This window comes from Choloepus didactylus, chromosome 16 (assembly GCF_015220235.1).
Source record: "Choloepus didactylus isolate mChoDid1 chromosome 16, mChoDid1.pri, whole genome shotgun sequence".
NCBI lineage: Eukaryota > Metazoa > Chordata > Mammalia > Pilosa > Megalonychidae > Choloepus > Choloepus didactylus.
This window is the reverse complement of record NC_051322.1, coordinates 364,294-381,384: the sequence shown is the minus strand read 5'-3', so window position 1 is coordinate 381,384 and position 17,091 is coordinate 364,294. Positions and strand designations below refer to the sequence as shown.

The 17,091-nt window shown below is 42.2% G+C and overlaps 1 protein-coding gene across 1 annotated transcript in view; it reads left to right on the top strand.

Moving 5' to 3' along the window:
• Positions 1-16,619, top strand: part of RBFA (ribosome binding factor A) — a 28,893-nt gene extending 12,274 nt beyond the window's left edge. The window contains exons 6-7 of the mRNA XM_037805682.1: positions 13,331-13,404; positions 16,065-16,619. Of these exons, the coding sequence (XP_037661610.1) occupies positions 13,331-13,404; positions 16,065-16,383 (393 nt within the window). The 3' untranslated portion in view covers positions 16,384-16,619. The remainder of the gene's footprint in view (positions 1-13,330; positions 13,405-16,064) is intronic.
• Positions 16,620-17,091: the final 472 nt, after the last annotated feature.

Here is a 17,091-nt window from a genome sequence, read left to right as displayed (position 1 = left end):
GACTAATTCAATTTCCTTACTAGTGATTGGTTTGTTGAAGTCTTCTTTTTCTTCTCAAGTCAGTAAAGGTTGTTCGTGTATTTCTAGGAAATTGTCCATTTCATCTAAGTTGTCTAGTTCGTTGGCATACAATTGCTTATAGTATCCTCTTATTTCTTTAGGGGTCTATGATAATGACCCCCCTCTCATATCTGCTGTTATTTATGTACATCTTCCCTCTTTTTGTCTGTCAGTCTAGCTAAGGGTTTGTCAATTTTTATTGATCTTCTTAAAGAACCTACTTTTGGTTTTGGTCTCTTTTTGTTGTTTTGTTTTCAAATTCATTTATTTCTGCGCTTATCTTTGTTATTTCTTTCTTTCTGCTTGCTTTGGGAATAGTTTGCCATTCTTTAGTTTCTACAGGTGTTCAGTTAAGTCTTTGATTTAACTGTTTTTTCCTTTTTAATGTAGGCATTTAGGGCTTTAAGTGTCTCTCTCAGCCTTGCCTTCACTGCATCCCATAAGTTTTGTATAATATCAATATTTTTAAATTTGTTGAGGCTTGCTTTGTGACCCAGCATGTGGTCTATCCTAGAGAATGTTCCATGTGCACTTGAGAAAAGCGCGTATCCTTCTGTTGTGGGGTGTAGTGTTCTGTAAGTGTCTGTCAAGTCTAGTTCATTTATCACACAATTCAGCATCTCCATTTCCTTATTGATCCTCTGTTTAGATGTTCGATCCATTGATGAGAGTGGTATATTGAAGTCTCCAACTATTATTTTAGAGGTGTCTACTTCTTTCAGTGATCTCAGTGTTTGCCTCACGAATTTTGGGGCATTCTGGCTTGGCGCATGTTCTAGTTTGCTAATGCTGCAGAATGCAAAACACCAGAGATGGATTGGCTTTTATAAAAAGGGGGTTTATTTGGCTACACAGTTACAGTCTTAAGGCCATAAAGTGTCCAAGGTAACACATCAGTAATCGGGTACCTTCACTGGAGGATGACCAATGGTGTCCGGAAAACCTCTGTTAGCTGGGAAGGCACGTGGCTGGCATCTGCTCCAAAGTTCTGGTTTCAAAATGGCTTTCTCCCAGGACATTCCTCTCTAGCAAGCTTGCTCCTCTTCAAAACGTCAGTCACAACTGCACTGAGTTCCTTCTCTTTGAGTCAGCTCATTTATATGGCTCCACTGATCAAGGCCCACCCTGAATGGGTGGGGCCATGCCTCCATGGGACTATCTTATCAGAGTCATCACCCACAGCTGGGTGGGGCACATTCCAAGCAAATCTAATCAGCACCAAAACGTTTGCCCCACAAGACTACAAAAATAATGGCGTTTGGGGGATACAATACATTCAAACTGGCACAGCGCATAAATATTTATGATTGTTATGTTTTCTTGATGAATTGACCCTTTTATTAATATATAGTGTCCTTCTTTGTTTCTCGTAAGTGTTTTACTTTTGAAGTCTAATTTGTCTGATATTAATATAGCTGCTCCCACTTTTTTCTCGTTGCTGTTTGCATGAAATATCTTTTTCCAACCTTTCACTTTCAGTCTATTTTTGTCCTTGTGTCTAAATTAGTTTCTTGTAGACAGCATATAGATGGGTCCTGTTTTTTAATCCATTCTGCAAGTCTCTGTCTTTTTATTGGGGAATTTAATCCATTTACATTTAGTGTTATTACTGTAAGGGCAATACTTTCTTCTCCCATTTTGTCTTTTGGATTTTATGTGTCATGTCTTATTTTTTCCTCTCTCTCATTTCACCTTTCCTGATAATCTTCATTTCTGCACTCTTCTCCAGCTCTCTCTCTCCTGTCTTTTCCTATCAGCCTGTAGCACTCCCTTTAGTATTTCTTGTAGTGCTGGTCTCTTGTTCACAAACTCTCTCAGTGTCTTTTTATCTGAAAATATTTTAATCTCTCCCTCATTTTTGAAGTACAGTTTTGCCATATATAGAATTCTTGGTTGGCAGTTTTTCTCTTTCTGTATCTTAAATATATCATGCCACTGTCTTCTCGCCTCCATGGTTTTTGCAGAGAAATCTGTACATAGTCTTATTGAGCTTCCCTTGTATGTGATGGATTGCTTTTCTCTTGCTGCTTTTGGAATTCTCTCTTTGTCTTTGACGTTGGACAATCTGATCAGTAAATATCGTGGAGTAGGTCTGTTGGGATCTATTCTGTTTGGGGTATGCTGTACTTCTTGACTCTCTAATTTTCGGTCTTTCATAAGAGTTGGGAAATTTTCAGTGAATATTTCTTCTGTTATTCTTTCTGCCCCTTTTGCCCTCTCTTCTCCTTCTGGGATACCCATAACATGTATATTTGTGTGTTTCATGTTCTCACTCAGCTCCCTAAGACCTTGCTCGTATTTTTCCATTTTTTTCACCATCTATTCTTTTGTGTGTATGAATTCAAATGTCTTCTCTTCCAGTTCACTGAGCTTTTCTTCTGCCTGTTCAAATCTACTGTTGTGTCCCTCCATTGTGTTTTTCATCTCTATTGTGGCCTTCATTCCCGTAAGTTCTGCTGTTTGTTTTTTTCAAGTTTATGAATTCTTCTTTATGGTCATCCAGTATCCTTCATCTCTTTTGCTGTATCTTCTTCAGTTCACTGAATTGATTTAGCATTAGTTGCCTCAACTCCTGTATCTCAGTTGAACTATTAGTTCCGTTGGCTGATCCCTATTTTCATTTTTCCTAGTATGGCTTGTTATCTTAAGTTGTCTGGGCATCTGATTTTCTTGATTAGTTTATTCTGGTGCTTGTTTTCACTCTTTTACCTAGGGGTTTCTTGTTGGTTGGCTTTGTTCTCTGACTTCTGTTGTTCAATTCAACTTATTCTAGACCTCTAACTTAGATTCTATTTAGTTGATCAGAATTTTTCACCTCTTGTTTTTCTATTTCTTGCCCTGCCTCTATGTAGCCTTTTTGTGAGTGGGTCTCCTCAGATATGGTCAACCCTAGTCAGATTTTCCCAGTCTAGTGAGGCCCAGGTCTCATTGGGAGGGTATGGAGTTTTCCTGAGAATGCGACCCTCCTATGAGGCCTCTAGAATTGGTGCTTTTCCTCTCCTGTCCAGCAGGTGGCGCTTGCCAGCCCGCAGCTCCCCCACCAGGGTAAGGAGGTGTGGAGACTTTAGTTCTCCTGGTGACTCTGATCCTGTCAGGGTCTGAGTTCCCAGAAGGAGGGCTGCCATTTGAGCTGGACCTCCCTCCACTCTCCCAGTCCTAGAAACTCCAGCTTTTTCCCAGGGGGCACTATTCCTTTCTCCCCTCTCCTGTTTGGGGCAACTCCAGCTTAATTCCTTGGTCATTCTGAGTTGCCAATTAAAGACGGGGATGGAGAGCTTCTTCAGAAGTGCATCTGGAATTCAGAGAAGTTCTAGGTACTCTGTCTCCCTCCAAGACTAGCCTAGTCCTTCAACTTGGCTTTCTGATAGAAAATAACCACATGTTACTTTTAGATGTAAGAAATAGAAAAGGAAAAAAAAAAAAAACAAGAGTCCCTTTTAAAAGCCTTTCCCCAGCCTGGATGTTTTGTCAGTGTCAGAATAGAGCATTTAAAGATGTACTTTAGGCTATTGTCTGATAATTACTCTCCAACAGCTTCAATTCCACCCCTGCAAAAACATACGGAGTCAGTGAGAAGGGAGAAGGGACAACATTTAGGGAGGGAGAGAAAAAGGATTTTTTGGAGCCTGGGAATGGGTGCCCGCTTTTATGTGCTGGAGCCCAGCCCTCCTTTAGCATCCCCAGCTCCAAAAATTAATTAATTTATTTGTTGATTAATTCTGCAGTTGAGGCTGTGTTGAGCCCCCCCTTCTTGTCCTCAGCAGATTATTGTGTGTTTTTTGTTTTTTTTTTTTCTTTTTAGGGAGCCAGCAGCAAGATAGTCTGTGGGGTCTGGGTGGGAAGGGGCACCGGACCCCTGGTCGGGGGAGCTTACAATGTTCGCTGCGATCTCAGCTTTTCCTGTGATTCCAAACTTGTGTCCGTTGTGTGACTGGTTACTGTAGACCCCGAAAGCACTGTTTCGTATAGTTCTTGGGTGATTACCAGCTGCTCTAGAGAGACTAAATTCTGCGCCTCACCACTCCGCCATCTTGCCCCATCCCCTTCATCCCATAAGTTTTGTTATGTTGTATTCTCATTTTTATTCATCTCAAGATATTTACTGTTATTTCTTGCAATTTCTTCTTTGACCCACTGATTGTTTAAGAGCATGTCATTTAACCTCCATATATTTGTGAATTTTCCAGTTCTCTAGCTGTTATTGATTTCCAGCTTCATTCCATTATGATCAGAGAAAGTGTTCTGAATAATTTCAGTCTTTTTAAATGTGTTAATACCAGTTTTAGGCCCCAGCATGTGGTCTATCCTGGAGAATGTTCCATGAACACTAGAGGAGAAAGTATATCCTGCTGTTTTGGGGTACAGTGTTCTATATGTGTGCACAAGGTCTAGTTGATTTATCATATTACTTAGGTTCTCTGTTTCCTTATTGATCCTCTGTTTAGACGTTCTATCTATTGAAGAGAGTGGTATGTTGAAGTCTCCCACTATTATTGTAGAGCTATCTGTTACTCCTTTCAGTTTTGCCAGTGTTTGCTTCATGTATTTTGGGGCACCTTGATTAGGCATATAGGTATTTATGATGCTTAGTTCTTGATGAATTCCCTTTTATTAATATATAGTGTCCTTCCTTGTCTCTTATAATATTTTTGCATTTAAAGTCTATTTTGTCTGCCATTAGTATAGCTAATTCAGCTTTTTGTTGTTGTTAACGCTTGCATCGAATATCTTTTTCCGTCCTTTCACTTTCAACCTATTTGTATCTTTGGGTCTAAAATGAGTCTCTTGTAAACAACATATAAATGGATCATATTATTTTATCCATTCTGCCAATCTGTGTCTTTTCATTGGGGAGTTAATCCATTAGCATTCAGTGTTGTTACTGTAAACTTAGTACTTCAACCATTTTATCCTTTGACTTTTATTTGTCAGATCTATTTTTATTTCTCTTTTTAGCCTTTTTTCCTTTAAATTCAATTTTATTGAAATTGTTCACATACCATACAATCTCCAAAGTGCACAATCAATTGCCTATGGAACCATCATACAGCTATGCATCCATTATTCCACAAAATAAATAAAAACGAAAAACTCAAATCCTCCCATACCCTAACCATCCCCCACTCTATTATTGACTCATAGTATTGATATAGTACATTTGTTACTGTTGATGAAAGAATGTTGAAATACTGTTAACTGTAGTACATAGTTTGTGATAGGTATATTTTTCCCTATATACCCCTCTATTATTAACTTCTAGTTATAGTGTCATACATTTGTTCCAGTTCATGAAAGAGATTTCTAATATTTGTGCAGTTAATCAATTGCCCACTATAAGATTCACTGTTTTATACATTCCCATATTTTAACCTCCAAATTTCCTTCTGGTGGCATATGTGACTCCAAGCTTCCCCTTTCCACCACATTCATACACCATTCATCACTGTTAGTTACTCTCACAATAACATGCTACCGTCACCTCTGCCCATTTCCAAACACTTAATCTCAAACTAGTTAAACATTCTGTTCATAATAAGCAACCGCTCCCCATTCTTAAGCCTCGTTCTATATCCTGGTAACTTATATTTCATGTCTATGAGTTTACATATTATAATTAGTTCATATCAGTGAGACCACACAATCTTTGTCCTTTTGTGTCTGACTTATTTCACTCAATATAGTGCCCTCAAGGTTTCTTCATCAACCTGTTTTTTTGGTAGTTTTTTGTGTTTTTTAAAGACAGTTTTGTTCACCCACCATACATTCCTTCCTAAATAAACAATCGATGGTTCCCTGTGTAATCACATATTTATGCATTCAGCACCATCACCACTATCTATATAAGGACATCTCTATTTCTTCTACAAAGAAGGAGGAAGAGTCAAAGAAGGTAGAGAGACAAAAGAAAAACAAAAAGAAAGAAAAAAATGACAACTAAAAAGCAACAAAAGGAAAAATAGAATTAAACTGAAGTACGATAAAAGAGTCAGACAACATCACCAATGCCAAGAGTCCCATACCCCTCCCTTATATCCCCCGCTTACAGGCATTTAGCTTTGGTATATTGCCTTTGTTATATTAAAGAAAGCATAATACAGTGTTTCTGTTAACTATGGTCTCTAGTTTGTATTGGTTGTATTTTTTCCCCAGTACCATCCCATTTTTTTTAATAAAATTTTATTGAAATATATTCACATACCGTATAATCATCCAAAGTATACAACAGTTGTTCACAGTATCATCATATAGTTGTGCATTCATCACCACAATCAATTTTTAAATGTTTTCATTACTCCAAAAAATAAAAATAAGAATAAAAATAAGAGTAAAAAAGAATACCCAAAATATCCCATACCCCTCCCCCCATTATTCATTTACTTTTTTGTCAAATTCAGTTTTATTGAGATATATTCACATGCCATACTATCATCCATGTTGTACAATCAACTGTTCACGGTACCATCTTATAGTTGTGCATTCATCACCCCAATCTATTTTTGAACATTTTTGTTACATCAGAAAGAATCAGAATAAAAAATAAAAATAAAAAAAAAACACTCAAATCACCCCCCATCCCACCCTATTTTTTCATTTAGTTTTTATCCCCATTTTTCTACTCATCCATCCATACACTGGATAAAGGAAGTGCAATCCACAGGGTTTTCACAATCACACTGTCACCCCTTGTAAGCTACATTGTTATACAATTGTCTTCAAGAGTCAAGGCTACTGGGTGGAGTTTGGTAGTTTCAGATATTTACTTCTAGCTATTCCAATATATTAAAACCTAAAAAGTTATATATATATATATATATAGTGTGTAAGAATGTCCACCTGAGTAACCTCTCGACTCCATTTGTAATCTCTCAGCCATTGAAGCTTTATTTCGTTTCATTTTGCATCCCCCTTTTGGTTAAGAAGGTGTTCTCAATCCCACGATGCCGGGTCCAGAGTGTTCCCGGCAGTCATATCCCACGTTGCCAGGGAGATTTATACCCCTGTAGGGACCACCCCATTTTTAAAACCTTGCAAGGTTTGCATTCATTTGTTCTCCCTCACGTAAAAACATATTTGTACATTTTATCACAATTCTTGAGCACTCTGGGTTTCACTAAGCTATATAGTCCCAGTCTCTTTCTTTCCTCTTTCCTTCTGGTGTCCCACATGCTCCTAACCTTCCTCTTTCAACCATACTCACAGTCATCTTTGTTCAGTGTACTTACATTGTTGTGCTACCATCACCCCAAATTGTGTTCTAAACCTCTCACTCCTGTCTTTTCCTATCTGTCTGTAGTGCTCCCTTTCGTATTTCCTATAGAGCAGATATCCTGTTCACAAACTCTGTCATTGTCTGTTTTTCGGAGAATATTTTAAGCTCTCCCTCATATTTAAAGGACAGTTTTGCCAGATATAGGATTCTTGGTTGGCGGTTTTTCTCTTTCAATACCTTAATTATATCACACTACTTCCTTTTTGCCTCCATGGTTTCTACTGAGAAATCTGCATAGTCTTATCAAGCTTCCTTTGTATGTGATGGGTCACTGTTCTCTTGCTGCTTTCATGATTCTCTCTTTGTCGTTGACATTTGATATCTGATTATTAAGTATCTTGACATAGGTCTATTCAGATCTATTCTGTTTGGGGTACGCTGTGCTTCTTGGATCTGTAATTGTATGTCTTTCATAAGAGATGGGAAATTTTCAGTGATTATTCCCTTTATTATTGCTTCTGCCCCCTTTCGCCTTCTCTTCTCCTTCTGGGACACCCATGACACATACATTCATTTGCTTCATGTTGTCTTTCAGTTCCCTGAGACGTTGCTCATATTTTTCCATTCTTTTTCCTATCTGTTCTTTTGTATGTAGGATTTCATGTGTCTTGTTTTCCAGTTCCTGAGTGTTTTCTTCGGCTTCTTGAGATCTGCTGTTCTATGTCTCCATTGTGTTTTTCATCTCTTGTGTCATGCATGCCTTTCATTTCCATAGATTCTGCCAGTTTTTTCAAACTTCTGATTTCTACCTTATATTCGCCCAGTGTTTTCTTTATATCCTTCATCTCTTTTGCTATATCTTCCCTGGACTCATTTACTTGGTTTTTGATATGATTTAGCATATTTATTTGGAAATCTTTAATTGATTGTTTCATGAAAGTGAAACAATGTCTCAACTCTATCTTAATTGAAGTGCAAGTTTGTTCCTGTGACTGGGCCATATCTTCGTTTTTCCTAATGTATTTTGTTGTTTTCTGTTGTCCAGGCATCTGGTTTCCTTGGTTCCTCCAATCTGATTTTCCCAGACCAGACCAGGTTCAGGTCCCAGAGTGAGGCTGTATTCAGTGCCAGGTTTCCCTGAGGGTGTGTCTTAGAAGGTTGACAGACTTTCCTGTGAGGCTTTTAGCCACTGTGCTTTTCCTAACCTGCCCAGCAATGGAGCCTGTCAGCCTCTTGCTCCAGACTTGTGTAAGGAGGTGTGGCCCCTTTAATCCTTGGCTTAGTTTGTTTCTGTTTTGACTGTTTTCCCCCAGGCCCTGGGGTCTGAGTTCTGAAGGGCGGGCTGGCACTAGAGCTGGGCCCCACCGCCTTCCTTTTAGGAAAGCTATACCCCATACGGAGTTATCTTCATTTGGGTAGCTCCTTTGTCTCTCTAACTCGGTAACTTTACCCCTGTCTGGGTCAGAATACTGTGAACTGAAAATGGCTGCTCAGGTTGAGAGTTAGAAAAAGGGAAAGAAAGGTCCCTTTTAGAACCAGTCCATGATCCCCGGTTTCGCCCTTCGATCAGATAGAGCACCTGGTCCTCTGGGCTCCCTCTCCTGGGGCACTGGTGTCCTCCGGCTCTCCATGGTCAGTCTCTGGAAGCCTCCGTATTTTTCCTTTTTGTTTTAATTAGTTTTTTTCCCCATTAGCCCCACCTCCTCTCCACTGGGAGTGACCTCAGGGTACTTTGCTGCTTGTTAGGGTTTAGTGTTTGTAGCTTGTATTCAGCAATCCACTTTTGTTAATTAAAACCCCAGTTGGAGCTGGGCTGAGCTGTATTCACTTGCTCCAAGAATGCTGCTTTCTCCCACAGGGAGGTCTTATAGCTCAGCCTGCCGTGTGTGGGGGGGGGGGGAGGGGGGCTTCCAGCTCAGGTCCACAGTTTTTTACTTACAGATTTTATGCTGCGATCTCAGCCATTCCACCCAATCCAGGTTGGTGTATGATGTGTGGACAGTCGCAGTTGTCCCCTAGCAGTTGTTTCAGATTATTTACTAGTTGTTCCTCGTTGTTTATTAGTTGCTCCAGGGGTATTCTAGTTTGCTAATGCTGCCAGAATGCAAAACACCAGAAATGGATTGGCTTTTATAAAAGGGGGTTGTTCTAGTTTGCTAATGCTGCCGAACGCAAAACACCGGAAATCGATTGGCTTTTATAAAAGGTTTATTTGGTTACACAGTTACAGACTTAAGGCCATAATGTGTCTAAGGTAATGCATCAACAATCAGGTACCTTCACTGGAGGATGGCCAGTGGTGTCCGGAGAATCTCTGTTAGCTGGGAAGGCACATGGCTGGCATTTGCTCCAAAGTTCTGGTTTCAAAATGGCTTTCTCCCAGGACGTTCCTCTCTAGGCTGCAGTTCCTCAAAAATGTCACTTGTAGTTGCACTTGGGGTATTTATCCTCTCTTAGCTTCTCCGGAGCAAGAATCTGCTTTCAACGACCGTCTTCAAACTGTCTCTCATCTGCAGCTCCTGTGCTTTCTTCAAAGTGTCCCTCTTGGCTGTAGCAGCTTGCTCCTTCTGTCTGATCTTATGTAGTGTTCCAATAATTTAATTCAGACCCACCCTGAATGGGCGGGCCAACACCTCTATGGAAATCATCCCGTCAGAGTCATCACCCACAGTTGGGTGGGGCAAATCTCCATGGAAACACTCAAAGAATTACAATCTAATTAACACTGATAGTCTGCCCACACAAGATTGCATCAAAGATAATGGCGTTTTGGGGGACATAATACATTTAAACCGGCACAAGGGAACTAACCAAATTCCACACCTCTCTGTGATGCCATCTTGCCCCTCCTTTTTCTCTTTTTAGCCTTTTATTTATCCTTAATGATAATCTTTATTTCTATGCTCTCCTCCAGGCTCTTTCTCCTGTCTTCTTTTCAGCCAGCATAACTCCCTTTAGTATTTCTTATAGGGGCTGTCTCTTGTTAACAAACTCTCTCAGCTTCTGTTTATCTGTGAACATTTTAAACTCTCCCTCATTTTTGAAGGACAGTTTTACGGGATAAAGAATTTTGGCTGGCAATTTTTCTTTTTCAGTATCCTGAGTATATTGTACCACTGCCTTCTCACCTCCATGGTTTCTGGTGAGAAATAAGCACTTAGTCTTATTTGGCTTCCCTTGTATGTAGTGAATCTCTTTTCTCTTGCTGTTTTCAGAATTCTCTCCTCTTTGGCATTTGGCAGTCTGATTAGTATGTATATGTCTTGGAGTGGGTATATTTGGATTTATTCTGTTTGGAGTACATTGGGCTTTTGGGATTTACATATTTATGTCTTTTATAAGGGTTGGGAAATTTCCTGTCATTATTTCTTCAAATATTCTTCCAGGCCCTTTCCCTTCTCATTTCCTTCTGGGACACCCATGATATGTATGTTTGTGTGCTTTGTGTTGTCAGTCATTTTCCTGAGAACCTGCTCAAATTTGTCCATTTTTTTTCTCCATTTGTTCTTTTGTTTGTTCTAATTCAGTTGCTCTGTCTTCTAGCTTGCTGAGCCTTTCTTCTGCCTCTTCAAATCTGCTGTTGTATGTCTCCAGTATATTTTTAATTTTGTGGTGTTTTTCATTTCTGTAACATCTGTTATTTTTCTATGCATTCTTTCAAATTCTTCTTTATGCTCACCCAGTATCTTCTTGTTGGAAATTGTCTCCTCTGTCTTTTTAATTTGTTCCTTTGACTGGGTCTTATCTTCTTGCATTTTAATATTTTCTGATATTTTGCTGATATCTGGTCATCTAATTATCTTGATCAGTTTATTGTGAAGGTCTGTTTCTCTTGTCTAGAATTTAGTTGTTACCTGGGTTTGTATTAGGGCACTGCTTTGACAGTTGAGTCGTCAGTATTTCTCAGCCAAAACAGGGCTGGGTTCCTGTTCAGGGGTGTAGACCAGCTCTGATGGGCCCTGGGATAGTGTCTGGAGAGGCTCTGAAAAGTCCTTTTTTTCCTGCACTTTCTGGCCTGTCCATCAGATGGTGCACTTCAGCTACTATTCCCCCCCTGATGCTGTTGAAACCCTGGTGCCGGTCTGCCTCTGACCAGGTGAGGCTGAAGTACCTCCTGGACCCCAGGCAGCCTCTGACCTGACAGAGCTGAACTACCTCCTGGAGCCCAGGCAGCGTCTGACTGGGTGAGGCTGAGATTTCCGGTTCCCAAGCCCTCGCTTCTCTGGCCAAGACCTGGCTCACTGTGGGGCTGTGTCCCCCACTTTACTTGGAGAGAGGACTCCCCCTGCTGCCCCAGTTCACAGCCACCCCCAGGCAAAGGTCAGGCCACCCGCGGCTGTTTCTGTCTAGGGTGGGGGTGGGCACCAGGAGGCTGGAAACGCAGTCCCTGCCCCCGTTTCTCAGACTCTTCATCCCTTCTGACCTGGGTCATGCGATGTCCTCCCCTGTCCCCTGGATCCCCAAACACCATCTCTGCCTGGCTGCTTGCTGCTTTGCCGCATTTTCCTCTCTGATCCTCCGTCTGGAAACTCCTCCTTCTTGCTGTGGGTCCCTGTGGACTTGGGCTCTATGTCTGGATATAGGGGGGTCTGTCCCACTGCTGTGAGAGGTTTTATAGTCTGTGTCCCGGTGGGAGGTGGGAGGGATCCCGGCCGCTGCCTTTGGGCACTTCCCGAGCTGCGTGGGACCAAGTGAGGGGAGGGGAGAGGACCAGTCAGTCCAGGACGGAAGTTTCCTACCTGACATTTTTCTCTTTATTCAGGTCAGCAATTGGGGGATCCTTCTCCATTCTCTACCTTTCTCTAGAAATCTAAACAACTGATATTTGTCCTTTTCTTCGCTGAACCTCTGGGGAGGTTTCTCCAGGGGATGGCTTACATTGCCATGTTGATAATGTCACTCCTCCCACATTTGATTTTTAATTACAGTTTTTTAAATTGTTTAAAATTTTTTAAATAAATTTAATTCAAATATTTGGTGAGTTTCATTATGTCGCAGCTTGGAGACCATTGTCACAACACATAGTAAGTTAGTTTAGTGTGCTTTTTACCTATCATAATAATTCATGCAGGCATATGTATGTTTTAGAATAGATCTGAATTCATTTGAATTCCTGATGACACATTTATCTCTTTAATAACCCTAATTTTGGTGGAAGAAATAATAGTGCAGTATAGGCCAGTATTGTAAGTCTCCTATTTGTCAATACAAATTATAATTATTTAGCATTGTTAGGTTGAATATAAAAACTACAATAAATACAGTAAGTTGTATAGATGACCATTTATATCCATATAGATGATAAATTATGCAGACATGCCAAAATGCTTCTGGGAGAGATGATGTTTTATGCCAGACGTTTTTCCTGAGCATGAGTCTGATGTTGGTGATGATGCTTTGTGTTGCCCTGGGAATGGCAGTCTCAGGTTTGGGGTCCGAGCTCTAGGGCTGCACCGGGTCAGGCATTGCTGCTGGGGAGGTCTGGGTGGGGCCCTGCCTGGTCGGGGCGGCACGGGAGCCGGTGAGTGCAGCGCAGGTGTGTCACATCACGCTGGCAGAGCATAGAGTGGCACCTTCTCGGGTCCCTAAGAGGTTGGTGGCATCGGACAGAGATTTTCATTGTTAGTTTCAGGCTTGCATCTACCTGTAGGCTTTGATTGGAACAAATGCCAGGCTTCCTAACTTCTGGGTTGATAATTTTACACTACCTTGCTGGGTAGTGTAATTCAGTGGCAAAATGGAAACATTTTGCAAAATTACTTTAGAAACCAGTAAACATTGATTATTTAATTTGACAGACATTTACAAGTTTTAAATGTAGTTTTTAAAATGCTTCAGTTCATCACAGAAAATGTGAAATGTTTCATAAGGTGTTTGAAAGCACAGGCTGGTTGGATTGGCTCCAATATTTGGGAAGGGTTAAGGGAGGGTAAGTAAAGTAAAAGATTCACAGTTGAGCCAATACAGAAGAGTATGATGCTGGTGTTAAGCTAGAGCTTGGCTTGAAATGCAGATGGCAAAGAAATAAGGCCTACCATTTTACCTGTTATTTCTTTTCAGATTGACCGGTTACTGGCAATTGCTGATTTTGGACCCCCCGATGAAAAAGGAGACTTTATACAAAATGATTTCAGGTGATATGTACTTCATTCTTCTTTTCAAAATATACTTTTAGTGTGTTTGTTGGTTTTATTGATATGTTTGAAGATACAGCCCCAAAAGAACCATATGAGAGAGGGAAAGCTAGAACATTTGTTCATTTTAGTTTACTATCCATGTTAAAATCTCTTTTGTTTTTATAATTATAATAAAATTATACATGCCTACTGAAAAATTGTAAAATGTAAAACTTGGGAAAAGATGCAATCCTATCTCTGAATATAGCCATTTTTACATTTCCGCACATTTCCTTTGAGCTTTATTTTCTTCATAAAGAGTTTGGTTGGGTTTTTATTTAAACTCAAAGTAATTATCCTGATGGGCAACAATTTTGTATTCTGCTTTTTTGTATTATAAATATTTTTCCATATTCTTGATAAACATTATTTTAATGGCTTAAAATAGTATGGTGCTTGAGTTATGTCGGGTTCTTGAAATTATACGTAACCCTGTGTTAAACATCTTTCTGAAGAGCAAAAGCCCAAGTAGGGGCTTGAGGCTGCCTGAGCGGCTGGCCCGGCTTCACTCATCACTTGCCATCTTTGTGTGGCCATCTGTCCATCCGTCTGTCTGTAGAGGTTTGTGGGGGTTGGGTGAATGAGGACTGATGAATTGCTCAGGGCAGGCCCTGGCACACAGCAGCCTCTGCAGGTGTTAGTGGTGTTGGTGTTGTCAGGGTCACTGTGTGTGTGTGTGTGTGTGTGTGAGAGAGAGAGAGAGAGAGAGAGAGATGTATACCCAGGAGACCCTCCAGAAGTGCAATTACTGTGTTACAAGCACAGGCTTTTTTTTTTTTTTTTTTTTTTTAGGGCAGTTGTGGGGTTACAGAACAAAACCATGCATTAAGTCGGGAATCCCATATGCCACTCCACCACCAACACCTTGCACTGGTGTGGAAGACTCGTTACAGTTGATGACAGCACATTTTTATAATTGTGCTATTAATTAAAGTCCATGTTTTGATTGAGGACTCACTGTTTGAATAGTGTTAAAAGCCCAGACTTTTTGAATTAGGCTTTTGGTATATGTTGCCAAATTGCTTTCCAAAGAGTTGTATTAAGCACCATTAAAAAAGTCAGTATTAGATATTATGGTTTTTAACCTTTAGTAAATTTATAGATAAAAGTATTTTCTAGTTATTATTTTAATTTGTATTTTTTTGAGGTACATAGTCTCACTTAAAGTCATAATTTTTTAAAAAAAGTTTCTTCTTTTGCATATCTCTGTCCTTAAATATTGAACCCTTTGTGTTTATTAAATCAATTGAATGAACTTTTTAAATAGTGAAGACATTAGCCTTTTGCCACATGTATTATTCTATTTTATTATATTATTTTCCATTATTTTATGGAAGTGAAAAATCTTTTTAAGTTTTAATTTTGTGAAGGGCATAAGAAATATTTAATGAACTGACTTCCTCATTAAAAAGTAGTTTTGCTTTTGTGGCTAGTGACTCGCTCTTTGAGGCTGATGCTGTATTGGGTTTAACAGCTTCATGAGCTGTAACTCACGTTTTCACGGCTCCCCGTTGACGGGTCAGTGTAGCAGTCAGTGCCTCCACAGCCCCAGGACGTGTCCACCCCACTGAAGGTGTGGGCATCGTCTCCCGTGTACCCTTCATCCTCTTCAGTCCCGCAGCGCACCTTCATTAGGCACCTCCTGTGTGCAGATCCTGGTGTAGCATGTAGGATGCACCGGTGAACAGAGCCAACAGCACCCCTGTCTCTGAGGAGCACCCTTTTCCTGGGTGGGGAGCAGGCAGTCAGCAGGAAAGTTGGTAGAGAGATTAACCCTGTGCCAGGTGATGTGCAGCAAGGTTGGAGACCAGGACTGCCGGCAGGTGGGTGGTGTGCAGCGTTGCGGATTTAAATCCCATGGTCAGGGTAGGCCTCTGTGAGAAAGGGGCATAGGGGCAAAGACTCGGAGTAGGGGATGAGCCTTGAGGTCACGCTGGGATACCTGGGGGACCCACCCCAGGCAGAGGTTGCCAGCGTGGGGTCCCCGACCGGCTGCACCAGCGCCGCATGGGCCCCTGGTAGAAATGCAGGTCTGGGGCCCAGCTCTGACCATCCAAGTTGGAAGCAGCCTGGGCCCAGTGGTCTGTGTTATCCCCAGAGCAGCAGCTTGCCTGGAATGTTCTGGATCAGCAAGGAGGCCTTCCTGGCTGTGGGAGCGAGGCAGAGGAGTGGGAGAGAAGACCAGAGACGGTTGGGGTCGTGGGGGCAAGTCCAGGGGCCTGACAGACACAGCTGGGGTGGGGGGACCTTGGCCCTTGCAGAGCAGAGCCAGGGGGAGTGGCCCAATCTCGTTTGTGTGCGGAGAGCAGTCTTGTTCTTCTCCCTGCCCGTGATTCTGGTTGCTTAGCTGTTTAGTAAAAACAGACAGGAAAGTGCGCTTGATGCCCTGACAGGGTGCTGCACTGGAGCTGTGCTGGGCATATCACACAGACTCCCCAGGAGTGTGGCAGAGTTGAGCTGGCGCCCAAGCCAGAGCCCCTTCCTCCTTCTCCCTCCTGTTCTCTGTTCGTGAATGCACTGGGGTGAGGCAGTGTGGGTGCTGGTCGGCGGGCAGTGACCTCGCTGGGCATTGGCCCTGAGCTCGGCGTGGGTGAGTGAACTTCTCTCTCCTCTCTCAGGGAGCCTGGGGCCCTGGATGCTCTGCCCCCGTCCGATGCCAGGGAGCCCGCCGAGCCCTTGAGTATAAGCGGAATCGACCATGAGGCACTCAACAGGCAGATCATGGAATACAAAAGGAAGAAAGAGAAGGGGCTTGGGGGTGCAAGCCCTGTGTGGCCAGGTTTGGAGCAGGAGCAGCTGGCTGAGCAGACAAAGCAGATGAAAAAGAGGAAGAAGAAAGCCAAGCCCTTCGCAGATGACGACCTCTCCCCCAAGGATTACCTGCTGGGGGTGGCGAGTGACGAGGATCTGGGGGACGACAGCGCCTTTGTCCGGTGAGCGTTGGGAAGCAGGAGCACGTGCAGACAGAGCGCTGGGTCCGCCAGTGGGGAGCCCATGGCCCTGCTATGCTCCAGCCTGTGCCCTGTTTCCAGAGAATGCGAGCTCTGCCTGGAAGAAGAGTCAGGTTTTAGTGTTCTGGATAGAAAACATTTGTAACCTCAGGTCTCTGAAGAAGGGTGCTGGTAAAGGACGAAGTGAGACATTTCATACAATTAAAATCTTTGCAGCTTTTCCATGTCTTTAAGCTTGATTTCCTACAGGTGGACGACTTAGAAAGTTACTTTTGTTTACTCTCCAACACTGTGTAACTTTTGGAAAAATGATTTTAGAAATAATCTTGTTACAAACACTCACAGAAATGAAAATAGCAAAGCAGCATCTCAGCCTGCAGGACGAGGTGGCAGAAGAGGGGCACAGAGCACCGAGTGCAGAGCCTCAGGACGGCAGCCAGGGCTGGAGGAGACCAGGGGGCAGAGGCCCCAGCGGGGCAGAGGCCTTGGACCCCCACTCTGGGCTGCCCAGTGGCTGCGGCGTCCCAGGATAGGTGCTCTGACTGCTTCAGGCAGCCCTTCCACCCAGACCTGGCGCCTCCTGAAACAAGGCACTGGGGAAGGTGGGCGCTGCCTGGGCTCAGTCTCGTTCTGGCCAGTCCCTGAGGGACACTCATCCTTCCCACATCTCCATGTACAAACACAGAGACGTGGA